The following is a 16,756-nucleotide window of genomic DNA, read 5'->3' on the forward strand; positions in this document are numbered from 1 at the left end:
GGTTCTACACTGGGCTCAAACAAGCATGGGCATCCGTTGTTAGATTCTAGGCACCCTCTTGCAATGTCTGCTGCAAGGTGGCCTTTGGCTCTTAATTCTTGTTTATTTAGGTTTTCCCCACTCTAGTTTAAGATGATTTCCCATGCATGACTCTTCTAAGAAGGGCGTTTTTTGTTCTAATACCAAAGATGTGTTCTTACATAAACAAAGTAGCCCTTTGACCTTCTTTGAGAGGGCAGGTCCTGCCTTCCATTTCACAAAGCTTTTCTGCCTGTTTCTATGACACTTTTCCTGCAGTGAATTTTGCTCATATTCCCTGTCCATCTATGAAAAGAAACCCAAGACTATCTCTTGAAAAGACAGTTCTTTCAGCTGAATAAGACAAGAGTGATGTAAAAACCATAGCCTATAACAGGCAAATTTTTCCATGGGAGAACTTTCTGGAGCTACAGGCTTTTGTTTCCACATGACAATTACACAGATGCAAGCAGTACCAGCAATAATAAGACTTCAAAGACAAGAAACAGGCTCTGGCCAAGTGTTAAGCCTGCTAAAACCCCATGTTGCCATTTCCATGCTTGGGGGATCAATGAGAGAGGGTCCTAATGTAGAGGACAAAAAGGCCAGCTGTCTTCCCATCCAGCTAATGATGGAGCCAGGGAGGGCTTGTCTTGCCTGCAACAAATGGACAATGAAGGCCTCAGTGGGCAGAAACATCATATACTATCTCGCTATCACAAACCAGGGCCAGCACTGGGAGGGTTTATGTCATGATGGCTACTTCAAGTCTAGCTTTTGTACAGCCCTCTCAAAATTTAGTGAGAGGAGACAACCTGCTCTACCTTCTATCTACCACCAACAGAGTACTAGCAATTATATCCAAGAAAAGATAACGCTCCTTTATTTGTCTTTTATGTGGGAAGGTTTCTTTGAGTCAGTCCATTGACATACTTGACATCCAGATACAGAAATTCAATGTAGTGAATTTAATGGAGACCTTTCTTGCAACATTAGAAATCTTTCAACAGAGAACAGTTTGTAAAGTCAGGAGGGTGCTATAGGGTCAAATTTACACACTTCAGTCCAGGTATACAAAGCAGCATTAAACAGCAGCACAAGCACCCATATTTGGGCAACAGTGTTTTATAGTGCAATTGTTTTCAGAGGAAAACATAACTTTCCAAAGGCCACTTTTTTTCTGATCAAGTCAACAAATTTAAGAGGGACGGGTATCTGACCTCTAAGTCAACTTTTTGCAGGTAGGGTTCTCATAGAGGCACACATTTTGTTTGAGAAGTTCAGAATCTAAATTTGGAAGATAAAAGGCTATTCAGAGAAGCTATTCACTGAACTTGCACATTCCAGATAGTTCTTATAGTTGTTCTTAGTCTGGAATTTCTAGTCTTCAGTAAATATAAAATTCCACTTGGAAATACCTATTACAGTAGCTGTTCCAAACTCAAACTTGGATCCCATCTCAAAATACTGCAGCCCTTGCTGAAGAGTCATGTCAGAGACCTAGCACATTTAGTATACAGTTGTTGTGGGTTCTATAAAACACTCAATGACTGTTGCAAAAAGAAAAAAAGCAACACTTGACAATTCTGCTTCATACAAAAAAAAACCCTCAGGCGACACAAAATGGGGAATTTGTTAAAGATTATGCAAAGATCTTGTGCCTACAAACATTCAGTTTTACAGATGTGCTTGGCAAACTCAAAACTAAACATAAACCACAAGCAGCTTTCTGTAATACATTTAAAATCTTTTAGACCAGCTTACAGCACCTCACATTTCCTTAGCCACAAATGCTTGGTAGAAGACAAGGCTTTGAACAAACAGGCAGAGTCTGACAACACACATGCCAGTCACAATTTCTCAGCTGAATCCTAAGGGATGGTTCATAACGTATGCCAGCAGCCCTGAAAATGTGGTGGGTCATCAGAAACATGCACTCACCGCCACCACTTTGAGGGGACATGTAACTCAGGATACAGGTAACGACATGATGCCCCTCTGCATATTCAGGATTTCTGAAGCATTAAGCATGAAGCAACCCTAAAATTTCCTTTCCTGTGCAACTGATTAAATCGCCAAAATTTGCTGGTTCAAACAGCTATCGTTCCTGCTCATCACCTCGGGATGCACCAAAATTGTCTGAGTCATCACTGCTTCATGAGAACCACTAAAAGGTCTGTCAGAATTTGTAAAATCAAAACTTAGCGAAGGGTTTATTGTGGCAGCTGCATGTATTGCCTCCTTCAGGAAACATTGGTGGCCTTGCCTGATGCCACAGTGAATTGGGTGGGGACTGCCAATGGTGGAAACAGTCCCAAAATGTATCAGCTGTCCAGAGGACAGCTCCATACATCGCAAAATTCCTAAATGGAAAGCACTTTCATGAAGGAATCAATAGGCTACCTGGTATATAGATCTTCGTGTGAGACATGCTACAGACATGCAAGAACATCACACATGACAAATTGTCATGGGGTGAACAACTTGTGACTCTCCCTACTTTTTTGGCCTACAACTCCCATGATCCCTCACCATTGGCTAGGAATGAAGAGAGGTTACAGGCCAAAATTTCTGGAGGGCCACAAGCTGCCCATTATTAGCAGGTAGCATACCTGATCCCACACAGTACTTTCTTTTGTATATGTATTATGATAAACCTCCCCAAGTCTTGCTGAACTTCACTCTGTGAAGAACATCTTACAAGCATTGTTGTAAGAACATTTAACTTCACTAAGAAATCTTTATTAAAATTGGAGCAAATGTCATTTTTAAGCTTTTGCAAATACAGAAAAGAAGGGCAGGGTAATAGGGCTATTTAACACAATTGTATTTTTACTCCATGTTAACGGATGTAATGTCAAGTCTTATGGTGCAAATTAAAAGTACTTCCTAGGAACCAGAAGATGCTGCAGTTGATATTATAATAAATTGCATAATCTTAATAATATTAAAATGTTACAGTTTTCCAAAGCAAACGATGGCTTACAGAGGAAGGGAATCCTACTATGAAATCTTTCTACAGAAATGTAGAACATGCTTGAAAAACCTATTTTAGACAAGGGTTTTGTTACTATTGTCAAGCAAAAAATGTTGAATGAAGAGCAGTGCTCTGTTTCACCCTCTCATTTCTTTTTAAACAAGTCCCCAGATACACCCTTGTTTCCAGGCAGCTAATTAAAGTGCTTTCCAGTGTGCATTCTTATCTGGGATGATTGCCACCTATAACACAGGAAGGCATGGACTTTCCCAAATCTTCACATTACTTTACAACAGGTGAGGTGACAGTATGGGACTCAGAACAAACAGCACACAGCCAGGGGATGCCAAAAGGCCAGACTGAACAGAGCTTGACCTGCATCAGCATCAGTGCCTTACATCCTTCTAATGGGATCCCCATGTGCTATCAGTAGAACACCAAGTAATACTTGCTCCACAGAAAGGTGTTTGCTCTCCTGTGCCCCCATAAGTACCTCTATTAATTCTTTTAACCGGGGTTGTTCTCATGTACTCACTACAAGTGTTGTCCAGACTAATTTACCAGTAAGGTGCTTCTTCTTCCCCGCCTTATTCACACACAGACCAGAACAATTTCCCAATGATTCATTATGGATTTTTTTTTGGTGGGGGGTGTTTAATACTTTCAAGGCTTGCATACTGCTTGAAATGGTTAAAAAAGAAAAGAAAATTAATGGGGAACAGAATTAAAGGTGTTCTTTATTTTAGCCAAGGAATGATGCATGCTACAAAGTCATCTTTACTTTCCCTCTGTATATTCAGAGCTCACTGTGTACTTTCAATTTTTGCTTGCTTTGTTTTGCATGGCACTTGGTTGGTTTTCAATTCAATCAAGATTTTCTAAGGTTTTCTTTAACAAAGATGCTTTGTCTTGTAGTTCCGGCCTGCTATCCAGACTCAGGGTTGTTAATGAGCCAATGAGAAGGTCTCGGCTTTCTGTGCTCAGACTATCCCACTGTTTGGATTCTAGAAAAAGAAAGGGAATCAAAAACCATTGTTATTTTTCCAGATCATACATTTCTACTTGATTTTTCAGCCCAAAACTGGTTTTCAGTGTGGCTCTTAACAATTAAAATCCATCATAAAATCACAGGTTAAAGAAAACGCATCAACTTACTAGATAACAGTGGCCTTGGTGAGGCCACTCCTGAAAAAATCTGCCCCAGACTTCAAAGATCCCAGTAATTTTAGGCTGGAGACAAATAGCCCTTTCCTGAGTGAGGGTCTTGAGCAAGTGGTAGCCAACCAGCTCCAGGTGCTCTGAGATGAGATTACTTATCCAGTTCCATTTCAGCTAGAGTTCAGGGCACAGCTAGGTCTAGCAAACAGCTTCGGCCAAAAACCTATATTGGTGGCTTTTGATTCCACTGACCATAGTGTCCTCCATAGGTGGCTGTCTGAACTGGGAATGGAAGGTGTTGCACTCCAGTATCCTTCAACCCTTTAGGATTCTTGCTCCATTCTTTTTCCTTAAATGAAAACTTACCTTCAAGTTTTGTGAGCAGCACTTCTATCACTGACAAGGCTTCAGTTCTTATGGAGGTGTAGCTTCTATTCTCTAAGGGGGAAAATTAGGGTTCTCTTTAGGGTGAAAAGCAATTATTCAAACGATGACAACAAAAAGAAGCAAGTTGACAGTATGAACCAGCCTTCAACATTATTTAAGGAGAAAAACTGCAGTTCTAAGCAATCCTTTGGATTACTGGAACTAAAGAATCTGGCCCACCTCAGCTGGCAAGTCAGAAGCATACATTTGCTCTTCATTCAGCCCATCCATTTCCAAAAGGGATTCAGTACAGATGGATATAGTAAATTTTAAAAGCAAAGAGCGCCCCATTTTTTTCCCCTTGGTAATACTGCTTTGGTGGCCTAAGAGATCGGACCCCATGAAAAGATACTTACCTAGAGAATGGGTAATTGAGGAACAGGTTTCCAAAAGTATTCTTGTTAAAGCCTCAGGGTCTGAGTGCTCTGCTTCAAGCAACAGCAGCCTGCCAAATGCAAACACAGACGCATTAGTCTCTTCAAATGTAGCAATGTGCGGCCTGCTCGGTCCCTCAGGTCACGCCACGGCCCTTGGAGGCAGTCTGTGCGGCCCATGCAAGTGCCAAGGGTGCCACTGCTGAATGGAAGCCTGCCATTCAGCTGTCTGGAAGGCTATGTGGAGCAGCGGGGGATGTCCTGGGTGCTGCCCACCGCGTTGTGCAGGCCTCCCCCCTCCACCCAAGCTGTTGCAGGAGCAAAGAGAGAGGAATGGTACACCTTCCCTTCCCATCCCATCCCCGCACATTGATATAGGAGGGAGTGTAGGTGTGCCCATCTAGGTGTGTATGGCCCACTGTCACAGGCAGCCTTTGGAGGAAAGACAGGCTGGGTTTCTGGTAGATAATATTGGAATGGAGGTGCTCACACAAGCGGTTTAGAGTTGCAGCACTAAATCGCAGAAGACAGGAAGGGTCTGTAGAACAGGCAGGAAATTTTTTTAACACCCTGGAAAAGCTGGAAATGGCACAGCCTATGCTAGTCCTAGCAATGCCCACAGATTTTTTTTGGGGGGGGGTATTCTTGACGCAAACCAGTAGGTAGCAGTAAGGACTATGCTGGGGAGTTGCACTGTATGAGTGCATCTGTTCCCAGATATAAGCACTGTTAATGGACAGCCACTTTACCAAAAGGCTTCTTACAGCAATGGTGTCCATGCAATCAGTTAGGAAGCTGTTTATCTGCACTGCACTGCAAAGAAGTTTCATTTATTTGCTTGCAGAATGTTGTTGCACGCCGGAACATTGACTGTTGTACAGAAATACAAATAAGCACCGGGCAAGGCAATACTTGTACGACAGGTGTACAAGTGCTTGCAAAGACATGAGGGTGGCTTTCCACTTGCTCGCCAGCCCACGTTAGCAGGCAGTGCACTCACAATGACAAAGGCTATGCAATTTGTCAAATGTGGGCTATGGGATTTGTCACACCCACATACAAAAATGCAAAAAATCCCAGGAGAAAAGCACCACAGCAGCAGCTTGAGCACCCAGAGTCAACTTACCCCTGAAAATAAGCCTTCATAGCTTGGAGCACTCCCAGCTGCACTTTCCAGGTACTGAGTTTCAGCCGCTCACACATTAGTTTGCACAGTTCTTGTCGATAGCAGCCTGAAAAACAAATTTTCAAGTAAGCCAAGATAAAGTGAAGTCAGATGTTAACAGTCCCTCCTCATTTGGATCTTGATGCACGGCCAACAAGTTGTCGCTGCCTCCTCCTCTCATACCTTTATCTATCTTTCCCCAGTCTGGTGCTCTCCAGAAGTTTTGGACTGCTATTCCTGGACTTCCTGACTATTGATCATGTTGCCTAGGACTGATAGGGGTTAAAGTCCAAAACCTTTGGAAGGCACCAGGTTGGGGAAGGTTGTGTTAGCCATCTCTGCCAAGCAGCCACTCACTGGAAGAAAGGCTCACAGATCAGAAACCATCATTTCTAGGTGGGCTTCAGCCCAGCAAACTCTCAGTTAGGCACTGCTTGGAAAAAAACGGTGGTCAGAGGAAAAGAGATGGAAACATACCAGTCAAGGATTGGATCTCACCTCTCTCATGAAATATTCAAGTTCCTTCCCGCTCTCTCATGCCCCACCCCAAATGAAAGCTGGCTCCTAATTGTTACACCCTCAAATGACCCCCCCATATAATTAAGCAATTTGCATCTGTATAGGTCTAATTAGAAAGATCATCCTGCTTGTACAGATGCAACTCCCCACTATGCATGTGGCTTTGTGTGGAGCCTAGAAATGAAGCTATCTAGAAAGTTTGAAATAGTTTTTCCAATCCTTCATTTAGTTTCTCCAAACTGATTTCTGGTAAGTACAGCAAGGAGTGTTGCAAATGCAAGCTCCTCTCACTTCAGTTATCAAATTCCAAACACACATAAAAGCAGAAATAGATTAAATGAGTATTTTTCCAGCAGTCACCATTTTCTATTGATGACAAAATTATATTTTTGTGTCAATATACAATCAAGTTGCAACACTATAATTTTCCATTGTTACTGTCATATTACTGTGATGTATTAAAATTCTATATTCTTGGGGTGTTCCCTTTCTTTTATTTTCTGGAGGGACAGGCTTTGGGGCTTCAAGACAGAGGGCTCCCTAGCACTAATGGTCAGAAGACATGGCACAGTTTTCCTATCTTTTTCTCCTTAACAGATTTTCTGCAGTAAGGCAACAGGCACAAATTGTAGGACAACACAGGGTGTTACAAGCGGAACAGGTTGTTTTCTGGACCTCCTATAAACTCCTGTAAATGAAGCACACTTTGTATTTAAGATAAAATTATACTGAGTTTTTGCTGGATGAAAACCTACGCTGAGTTTCTGGATTTCTAGGCCATGCTTTGCCCAAACTCTCGAAGGCACAGAGAAGAGATTCCATCTGGAGTTCCTTCTCATTTTCATTCTCATCCTCATCATCATTCTGTGGCGAGCTCACTCCCATGTTCTCAGGATAATTCTGCGGTGTTAAATTTGGAAGAGAAAGGAGGTAAGAAGAATATGGGTCAACCTTTTTGCTTCTCCAGTTCAGGCATTTCAGTTTATATACTGTATTGCTGCTGCTGCTGCTTTTATTCATAACAATGCACTCAGGCTAGCGCTTAATAAAAACTAAACTCATCATGGTTTAAAAAAACACTAAACCTAAAAAACAGCAGTGGAAAACCTAAGGCAATAAAACTCAGCTAACTCAGTAACAGCTTGGCAAAAATAGAAGGGTTCATCCAATAAGGCACATCAAACTTATTTTAAGTAGTAATTTATTATGTAGGATTTAAAAAAAAAATTAAGCCGAGATGCACTGGGTTTTAATATTTTTAGTGTATAATTTTTGTATGATTTTGTATGTTTTTGTTGTGAGCCGCCCCGAGGCTTTGTTGCGATGGGGGCGGCATAGAAATGTTTTAAATAAATAAATTGATAACTTGATTATTGTTTCCTGAATTATTTTTTAAGCCTCTTGGAAAAAAGGCAGAGAGCGCTAATCTTGCATTAGCGAATCAGGAACAGCAAGTCCTAGCTTGGAGTGCCCTATTACTGCTGAGTCATGGGTGGTTGTTGAAATGCTGCTGGGTTAGGTACCCCAGCAACAATAACAAACCACCCACATTTCACAACCTAACAAATCATGCACTCTCTTCATGGGCTGTTCATGGTCAACAAACTATGGTTTGTTATTGCATCTGGGTTTGAAAAATATGACACCCCATGACAAAGTTTGCATGTGGGTTATCATGTGTGAACCCAGTCACTGCCTGTATATGCTTTTGTGTACATGTCTATATATAGAGAGACACACACATGCAAAACAGATATGCACAGAGTAGTGAGCATGTGTATATTTGTACTCCCAGAGGCCTAAAGGAAATTACAAATAGTTCCACCTGTCTTTTTGTATGGACAAAAGAGGAAATTTCAGTAATAATCAACAGTGGGTTCTGTGGCTCTTAGGCTACAAAGGAAACTTGTGTGGCATATCTGAAGCAAGCAAGCAAACTGGACAGGACACAGGGCCATGATGTAATGACTTGCACCCATTTGCAAAGAACATCCAAGGAGAAAAGTTAAAACATAGTCTTATGTCTCAATTTAGTTCTCACAAATGGACTTAAATGAACATCTTGAAAGATTAGGATTTGCTGGTTTTCCTTTTGGTCAGATAAATGAAAGTTAATGTGCTCAGGCAAAGAGTGTGCAACAAACTAGGGAGTCTTTAATAAAAATTGTACTTGTGCAATGAATTTTATAAATGACCTTATCAGCCAAGCCCCTTGCTTCTCAACTTCAGCCCCTCATCCCACCTGCAAGATGTGGAAATACTGAGCAGTCATAAAAACTGCTGAGAATATAATCTCAACCATTTTGAATATTTTACAGAGCTATAAAACCGCTACACAGTATTTCTTATTTGTTTGTGATCATTACAAGTAGCATTACTAATAGTGTAAGAAGCAAGAATGGGTGAACTTTCACCTTCTTTATTAATGGAAAGATGATGTCCGTCAGTTCCTGGAACCGGTTTTCCTGTGTGGTCTTCAGCACATCAGCTGTGCACCGGAGGGCCACAATCTTGTACCTGAGGTTCTCCTTGCGACACTCCTTAAGCATGGCCTGTAGGACATCGTCAATGCTAGGCTGGTCAGGTACTGTCTTGTACAGTTCCACACTGAAAACGCAAAGGACAAGGAGAGGAAGACAGGGTCACTATCTGCTTCTCTGTTGCTCTCACCAAGCTCACTGCTCAGGTTATTTTTTATTTAGGACATAAATGCCTCTTTGCTCTTGCTTATTATCTGCCTGGCTCTGTAAAGATTTTTTTAAACCACTTATTGCTCCCCTTTCATCTGAAAGGCTCTAGGACCTGGTTATATTTTCCTTTCCCTTCCTTTAGTGTAAACAAGCTTCTGCACTAAATATTTACACTATGCCACACACACACAGAGAAATTTTCAGTGATGGGGTTTGCATGACATAACAAGCCGTGGCAGTTTCAGTCATTGTATTTCAACATGGTATATTTGATCTTCCAAAACCACAATAAGAAACAGCGAGTTGTTCTATGGTTTCTGCTTATCACAATGGTTTCTTGTGCTATCTGAACCTGATCTCCACAGTTTTGATAAACTCCCACAGAGCCCCCTGGAAGGAACAGTCATTCTAGGAGCCTCTCCAGCCATCCAGCCTCCCTGCCTAGTAATAGATGTGCCACCGCTTGCCTCACTCCTGCAAGCTGCTCTCTTTCCCCAGCCCTCTCTGTTGTTCTCCAGATGTCTACCTATCATTTTCTAGCAGCAAAGAAGTGTACAGCACTGCCTCAAGGAGTGCAGGTGGAGTTGGCCCATCTCGGAAGCGCTATCTACTGGTTGTGGTTTTCACAGTTTCCAGCCTGAGCTGTTGGGCCTTTTATTTTCATTCTCAAGTAGCTCGATGCAAGGATACATGCTAGCATGGAAAAGGGTGCTATAATGAGTGGGGACAACACAGTTAATTGGGTAGCACAGTTTGAGCACTAGCATAATGTTTTAGCAGGTATTCTTGAGGTCATAGCCTGTAGCTTCTGTATGAAGAAATCTTTTCAGCAAGCAATTGCCTTTCTTCTACTGTTGCATGCTTTACAATAGACACGTTTTTCTTGGGGGGGGGGGTTCACTTGGGGTTGGAAGGATTTGTCCATGCTAGAATAAGAAATGCAGCGCATGTCAATGGAGATGGTGAGGAAGGTTGGAAGAAAACTGAGCAGCGGCTCATACACGGAGACATTTGGGAAGACATGGTGTATTTCTGGGCAAGGGAAAGGAAGGAGGACTGGCCCTCATGCTCACCCAAAGGGAAGGGAGGACACATGAGGAAGAGGAACTGGCATGTGGGATCATGGGAGGTGGAGGAAGGGCAAATAAAGCTGAGGGAGAAGTACAAGGTGAGGACTGGCATGCAGCGAGGGGGAGGTGAGAGGCAGTGTGTTGTGATGGTTAGAGCACTGACCTGGGGCTCTGGGCGACACCGGGTCAATCACCCAGGAAAAAAGGTAGAATACAAAACCACCACAACCAACATAAATGCAGCATAATCTGAAAATGTAGTATCAATGAGGCAAGAAAAGAACAAAGGAGAGAGAATGGGGCTCCAGGCCATTTTCAATGCCACAAACTAAGCTGAAAGATGACAAGGAGGGGAGGTGCATGTAAACCAGCACAGATAGATTTCAGAAGATACTGGCTCTAGGAATGAGTACTTCCAAATGCATCCTAGACCAAAGCCTCTAATGGGGGGGGGGGGGGGGGGGGAAGGGGTGCTTTACAATGTAATAAAGCACGAGATTACAAAAACTGCCATTTTAAAAAAGAAATTGTACAACTTATTTATTAATCCTGAAACCTCTTACTCCAGAGCACTCTTATTTCAATTGACAGTTGATAATGTACCTATCTTTCACCAGACAATTTACTGAGCCATCCTGTGAATTAAATTTGGCTATTTTCAATGGGACTTTCTTCCAGGTTAAGATGCAATCCTAGAACCTTATTCATCTCTCACAAGAAGTTTTATGCCTAAATCCATTCATACCCTTACATTTCTCAGTATCCTGTCTGAAACACTCTTCTCCATTTACTATAACTAACTGAGACTTCCCCAAACTGGTGCCGGGACTTCAATATTTTGGACTTGAAATCTCACCAGTCCCAGCCAGTATAGCCAATGGTCAAAATCCTTAAAGTTGTAATGCAAAACATCTGAAGGGTACCAGGCTATACTGATCTCATTCATTCCTTTTACATAACAATTGCTGTAACATCTTCTCCCCGGTTTGAGATTTTACCTGTCATCAAAAACCAGAAATCTCCTAATTTGTCTTCACAATAAAGAGGGTTTGTGCTGCAGCTCTAGACCAAGCAGAAATTGTGCTGGTTCCCAAATCATATTCAGTTCTTCACAAGGAATAAAAAGGAATCTGTACCCAAACTAATATAGGAATGACCCTGTTTGCAAAGTTAAGAAGTTTTAGAACCAGAAAAAGATGAGGTTTTTCTTACCTGCATGAACAGACGACACTGGCAATAGCTTTCAATAACTCCTCCTAAACATGTTATCACAAAACAAGACATGAGGAGCGTTTTTAGCATGAGTTTTCTATGATATGCAATAAATAACCCTTTTTATTCCCTCATTTTATCACAGTTTTTACAGTATGTTCTTTTATTATAAAACTGAACACACCAGTATGATATTCATACTAGAGATAGCCAAAGGAAAATGATTACGTATCTTCATGGTATCTTTTATCATATTTTTGGGCCACAGGATTCATCACCTGACAAAGCACTGCATAGTAACTGTGCTTTTACCTTTCCTGTCCATGTTCTTCCAGAGAGACCTTGCAACAGAGCAGTTAACACCATGCCCAAGTGTGGAGGTGCCAAGGAGCCAGTTTGCTTTGCTATAGATGCCATGGCAGCTGCTCCTTGAGCTTTCATCTTCCAAGATTGGGACTGCAAAGCTTTCTGCGTGATTGCTATCAATTCTTCCATATAGAGCCTTATTCCTCCATAGGTGCCTAAGTTTCAAAACAGAAAGCATTTCATGAGATGATTAATGGAGCTACAAAACTATTTTACCTTTACAAGGTAAGTTTGGGAAGACCTGCTGCAATCTCCACCAAGAGAGCATTGGTAGAATGCAAAAGGTTCCACTTCCATGAAGTACAAACAAGGCTGACATTTCCTATTTCACTGGGAGAGAGCAAGCAAGAAGCATTGTTCTCAAAACTAACATAAAAAATACTACTTCCAAAACACACGTAAGAAATCCTACTCTCCCCCTACACAGAAAAATCCTTTGATAAACTGGGTTCCCTCCCGCCCCATTCTTATACAATCTGTGTCTTACAAAACCATTAAGGCCAACTGCAGGACCGGGACCACCCATTTCCCAATTTTACTTTAGGCTTACTCAGTTATTTTAGGATTTGCATCCTGCCTTTCATAAAACAAGGCAGCAAATGGAACACATTACAAATTCACTAAATCAACTTACCAGGCACATTTTCCTGCCATACTTCAGTCCACAGGTTGCCATCCTCCTTCTCTCCTTTTTCTTCCTCAGGGACTTCGTGCATCCCAAGAAAGGCCAGGGGCAAAACATGTCTGGCTTGATTCTTCAGTACATCTGGGCTGTAGCGCCCAATAGCATGTATAGTTAACGCACAGGCTGTTTTATAGACTTGTTCTGCATAAAAGAACAAAGATACATGTGGATACCCTGGAGCCTCTGTTTTCACCGTGGCACTGGTGCAAGTTAGGCTCAGTGTCACAGAGGGAAATGGCTGGAGGACTTGTCAGCTAAAACCCGTCCCCTAGTACAGCACAGTGCATCAATCAGTCAAAGATGTACTTAGTTCATTTGGGAGGTTCAAACATTGAGTTTAAACCAGATGTGCTGGGCTGTAGCTCTTCCCATCCTAGCTAACATGGCCAATGTTCATACTGGCTGTGTTGATGCAGTTTGTAGCACAATACATTTGGAGGTACCAGGTAGGAGAAAGCCGGTTTGAAGCATGCAAATGAAAGAAAATCCATACTAGATTGTGCTCATGTCAGTGGTTAAGGACTCCGAGGGCTAAAGAAATTATTTCTTTTGAGACGCTAAAGACTAGCCTGGAAGCAGCTAGTCTTTCGTAGTAATAGTAATTACTATTACTTCTATCTACATTATTTCTACCAAATGACTTACTTTCTTACTTTTGTTTGGATTGTGCAAGGATAAACAGTATTATTACCATTTCTCACATGGAACTGAGGTTAAGCCAGGCAGTGAGTTTATGGTTAACCAAGGACATTCTTTAACCTGATCTCTTAATATCATTCCCCAGCTCCCAAGTCTTCATGGTAACACAAGTTCTTCAAAGTGCACTTTGAAAGTGGGCAATACCAATTTATGCAAGGGAGGCCCCAGGCTCTCAAACAGGGACACAGGAGAATATGACTGCATAGCATGTACACAGGCAATGTTTGCTCCCAAAAACAATTTCATGAGAGGAATGAAGGCATTCTCTGATGGACACTAGCACTGACAAGGTGCTTGCCACGCCTACAACTGCCAGAGTTGTGTGAAAAAAATAATGTGCCCGCTGTGGGTACTGCTCCAGCCTAGCTAGCCCTGGCATTCCAGGTTTCTCTGTAGAGGTCTGAGAAATTGAGCAATGGAGTCCTCACCCTACAGAGATCCTGTGCTGAGAGGTTGGTGTTCTGGGTGATCGCCACTTCTCAACAAATCCTCAACTATTCCCATTTCCCCTCTTTACTAGTGGAGCCACATTTATGTATTTTCTGCTCCCCCCACCTTTCATGGAACTCATGGAAACTTACAGAATTCCTCTCCTGCTCTCAATCTTCTCCTCACAACAGCCCTGTGAGGTAGGTTGGGTTGAGAGTCTGTGATTGGCCCAAAGTCACCCAGTTAGCCCCATCACCTGAGTTCCGGTTCTGCGCTCTTAACCACTACACCACATTGACTCTGCAGGGCTTGGGAAAGTGTTAAAGTGAGTTCTGCCTCTTTTTTTTTTTTTTAAGGGAAACCAACCTATGAAAGAACATTCTGAACAGAATTTTAAACATTAGCATGCAGCTCTGCATGCAAGAAAATGGAAAAATACTGGGTAGCCATGGGGAGCCTCTAAGGGACAAAAACAGCTGCCTTGAGCGAAGAACGGCTTGGCATCAATACAGGGAGGGAGAGGGAGCTCATCGCCCCACAGTGTCCTCTGCACTATTGCCTGGAAAAACAAAGGGGGGAGAGTAAAATACCCACAATGAGTCGATCGCATGTTGGACTTGTTAGTACTGTGCTAACTAACCGAATCATCATGGCAAACTGCCACAATGTGTTGCCATGGCATGGGAACTTGCTTAATCTATTATAATCACAGAGAACTGTGAAATAAAAAGGATATGCTTTCACTCCTTCCTTTATCCCCAGTCTCATGATGTTTGTTTTTTTCACAAAACCATGTGTGTGTGCGCATGCCCACATATCTAGAGAGGGAGAGAGCTACGCACCTTCTTTCTCCATATACCAATTGTTCAGTTTCTGCAGTAATTTATCTGTGCTGGTGTCCCGTGAAGTCTTAAAAAAAGAAAGAAAGACTCAAATACTTCAGAATACCTCAACACAGAAATCTAGAGGTAACAAATGCAAAGCTGAAGCAGTGTCACAGTGCTACTCACCCGAACTAGATGTCCCATGGCAAAAGCAAAAGATTTTTGCACCACACTGTTGCGATCAGCTAGTCCACTGAGCAAAGCACTCATGAGTTTGCCTGTGTTAAAAAGGAGGTAGGGCACAATGTTTACACTGATAAACTGTGATTCTTTATTTGGACAAGTGACAAACTGAGAATTTTACATTAAATTAGTGTTCTTCACACTTACCTCTTCCTGTTAAAATACAGTTATTTCTACATAGATATTAGTTGCTAAGCCTAAGCCTAACTCTTTCTCATTGGTTTCTATTTAAAAGATTTCAGTTAGAAAGACAGACAGACAGACAGACAGACAGACAGACTAAAAGTATCATTTTTTCCAGCCAGAATTTCCACACTAGTTTACAATAAATTCTTAATAAAAGGAATAATAAGCACTTGAACATGGGCTAAAGAACCAGGAATTCTGACTCCATCCAGAGTCTCACATAGACTGAAACACAAGCAAAGGCAGATGATCCTGACAACCACAAGCTGCCCTCTACTGACACCTAAACTTCCTTCCTCTTATTAGTTAGGTAGCAGAACCAGAAGACAGAGCAGATAACTAGCAATTAAACGGCAATGAAATATTATCTCAGTAAGATTCAAGGAATACAAAATCAATCCAAACATAAAAGCAGAAACCCTACCTGAATATGGTGTCAAGTCTTGGGGACACTGAGTGGTAAGTGATACAATTACACTAGCACAGCCACCCTGCAAAAATTCAAAGAAGAAATACAGTGATCAGCTTTTTCTGCTAGGTAAAATTCAGGCTACATGCATTTTCTTGGAAATAACCCCCACTAAATTCAGTAGGACTTACTGTGAAATAAATATGTAAAGGACAGGCCAACATTCCCTTTGAATTCAGGCAACACAGGATCTGCATCAATTGCTATCATGCCATGGGGTATTACAGTAGTACTTGTACCTTTCTTAGGGGAGCAATCCCCACACAACTTGCCATAATTTCCTCTGCCTCTGACCAGTGTTATTGCCTCACTCCTTACCCCCTCCATAAATCACACTCACTTTTAAGGCCAATATAAGAAATGGCATACACGTATTTTTCCAGTTATCCTGGCCATGTTCATCATCCCAATTCTGACAAAAGACTGTCACAACTGGAAGCATAAACATACCTTAGTGCCGATGCCTATTCCACTCCTGGTCAGCTCACACAGCCTAGGAATCAGCTCACCCAAGACAGACACATCCAGATACTGCAAGCACTGCAAAAGGAAAAAAGGTAGAAGATGAAAACACCAACTGGACTAGTAGCATAACAGAAAAGCTGTTTGCAAGCTGTTTGCACTACTGAAACGCTTAAGATCAAGCCAGTCATTCGATGGCAGACCTAACCGTGAGAACCTGGGTTACAGCTGACCAGCTCCCAAGCAATGTAAGAAAAGTGTGACTTGCAGAAAAATAAAAAGTGGATGGAAAGTGGATTAACCCTTTTCCCTGACTTGCCATGTTTGGCCCATGTCTGCCCTCCTGCACCTGCTTCTCCCTCTGAGCAAGCAAACAGGTATCTAGACCCCTGTCTGGAAGGAAAGAGGTTGGGGGGAATATAGGAGAAAAGAAGAAAGTGAGAGAAGCGTTAAGCACAGACAGGTGTGCACACCCAACTATAAAGTGTAATCTACTTTGTAGGCCGGAGTGCAGCCCAGATTTCCATACCTAGATCTATGTATAACTATATAACTTGGTCCTTTGGTCCTATGAAAAACTGAGCAGAAATCTTAGGCTTCAATAGAATATTTTGGTCACAGTTTGGCACTTGAATTAAGAGATGCAAAGGTGACTAAAACTTGTTCTGAGTGAGCCTAGTTTCTAGATTTTTAGATCTGTTAGTGAAATCTTCAGCAGATGAGTGCCTGGCATTATGACAGTGAAATCTGGAAAACAAGTCTGCCAATGAATGAATAAAGAAGT

The 16,756-nt window shown here is 42.0% G+C and overlaps 1 protein-coding gene across 3 annotated transcripts in view; it reads right to left on the reverse strand.

Moving 5' to 3' along the window:
• Positions 1 to 971: 971 nt before the first annotated feature.
• Positions 972 to 16,756, reverse strand: part of ECPAS (Ecm29 proteasome adaptor and scaffold) — a 70,732-nt gene continuing 54,947 nt past the window's right edge. For all 3 annotated transcript variants that reach the window (XM_044427572.1, XM_044427573.1, XM_044427574.1), the window contains 13 exons: positions 15,961 to 16,050; positions 15,466 to 15,532; positions 14,799 to 14,890; positions 14,631 to 14,697; positions 12,610 to 12,801; positions 11,922 to 12,130; positions 11,610 to 11,653; positions 9,052 to 9,244; positions 7,393 to 7,537; positions 6,080 to 6,185; positions 4,936 to 5,024; positions 4,520 to 4,591; positions 972 to 3,999 (listed from right to left, as the gene is read on the reverse strand). In XM_044427572.1, the coding sequence (XP_044283507.1) occupies positions 3,860 to 3,999; positions 4,520 to 4,591; positions 4,936 to 5,024; positions 6,080 to 6,185; positions 7,393 to 7,537; positions 9,052 to 9,244; positions 11,610 to 11,653; positions 11,922 to 12,130; positions 12,610 to 12,801; positions 14,631 to 14,697; positions 14,799 to 14,890; positions 15,466 to 15,532; positions 15,961 to 16,050 (1,506 nt within the window). In that variant the 3' untranslated portion in view covers positions 972 to 3,859. The remainder of the gene's footprint in view (positions 4,000 to 4,519; positions 4,592 to 4,935; positions 5,025 to 6,079; positions 6,186 to 7,392; positions 7,538 to 9,051; positions 9,245 to 11,609; positions 11,654 to 11,921; positions 12,131 to 12,609; positions 12,802 to 14,630; positions 14,698 to 14,798; positions 14,891 to 15,465; positions 15,533 to 15,960; positions 16,051 to 16,756) is intronic.

This window comes from Varanus komodoensis, unplaced genomic scaffold (assembly GCF_004798865.1).
Source record: "Varanus komodoensis strain SLA01 unplaced genomic scaffold, ASM479886v1 scaffold19, whole genome shotgun sequence".
NCBI classification, from domain to species: domain Eukaryota; kingdom Metazoa; phylum Chordata; class Lepidosauria; order Squamata; family Varanidae; genus Varanus; species Varanus komodoensis.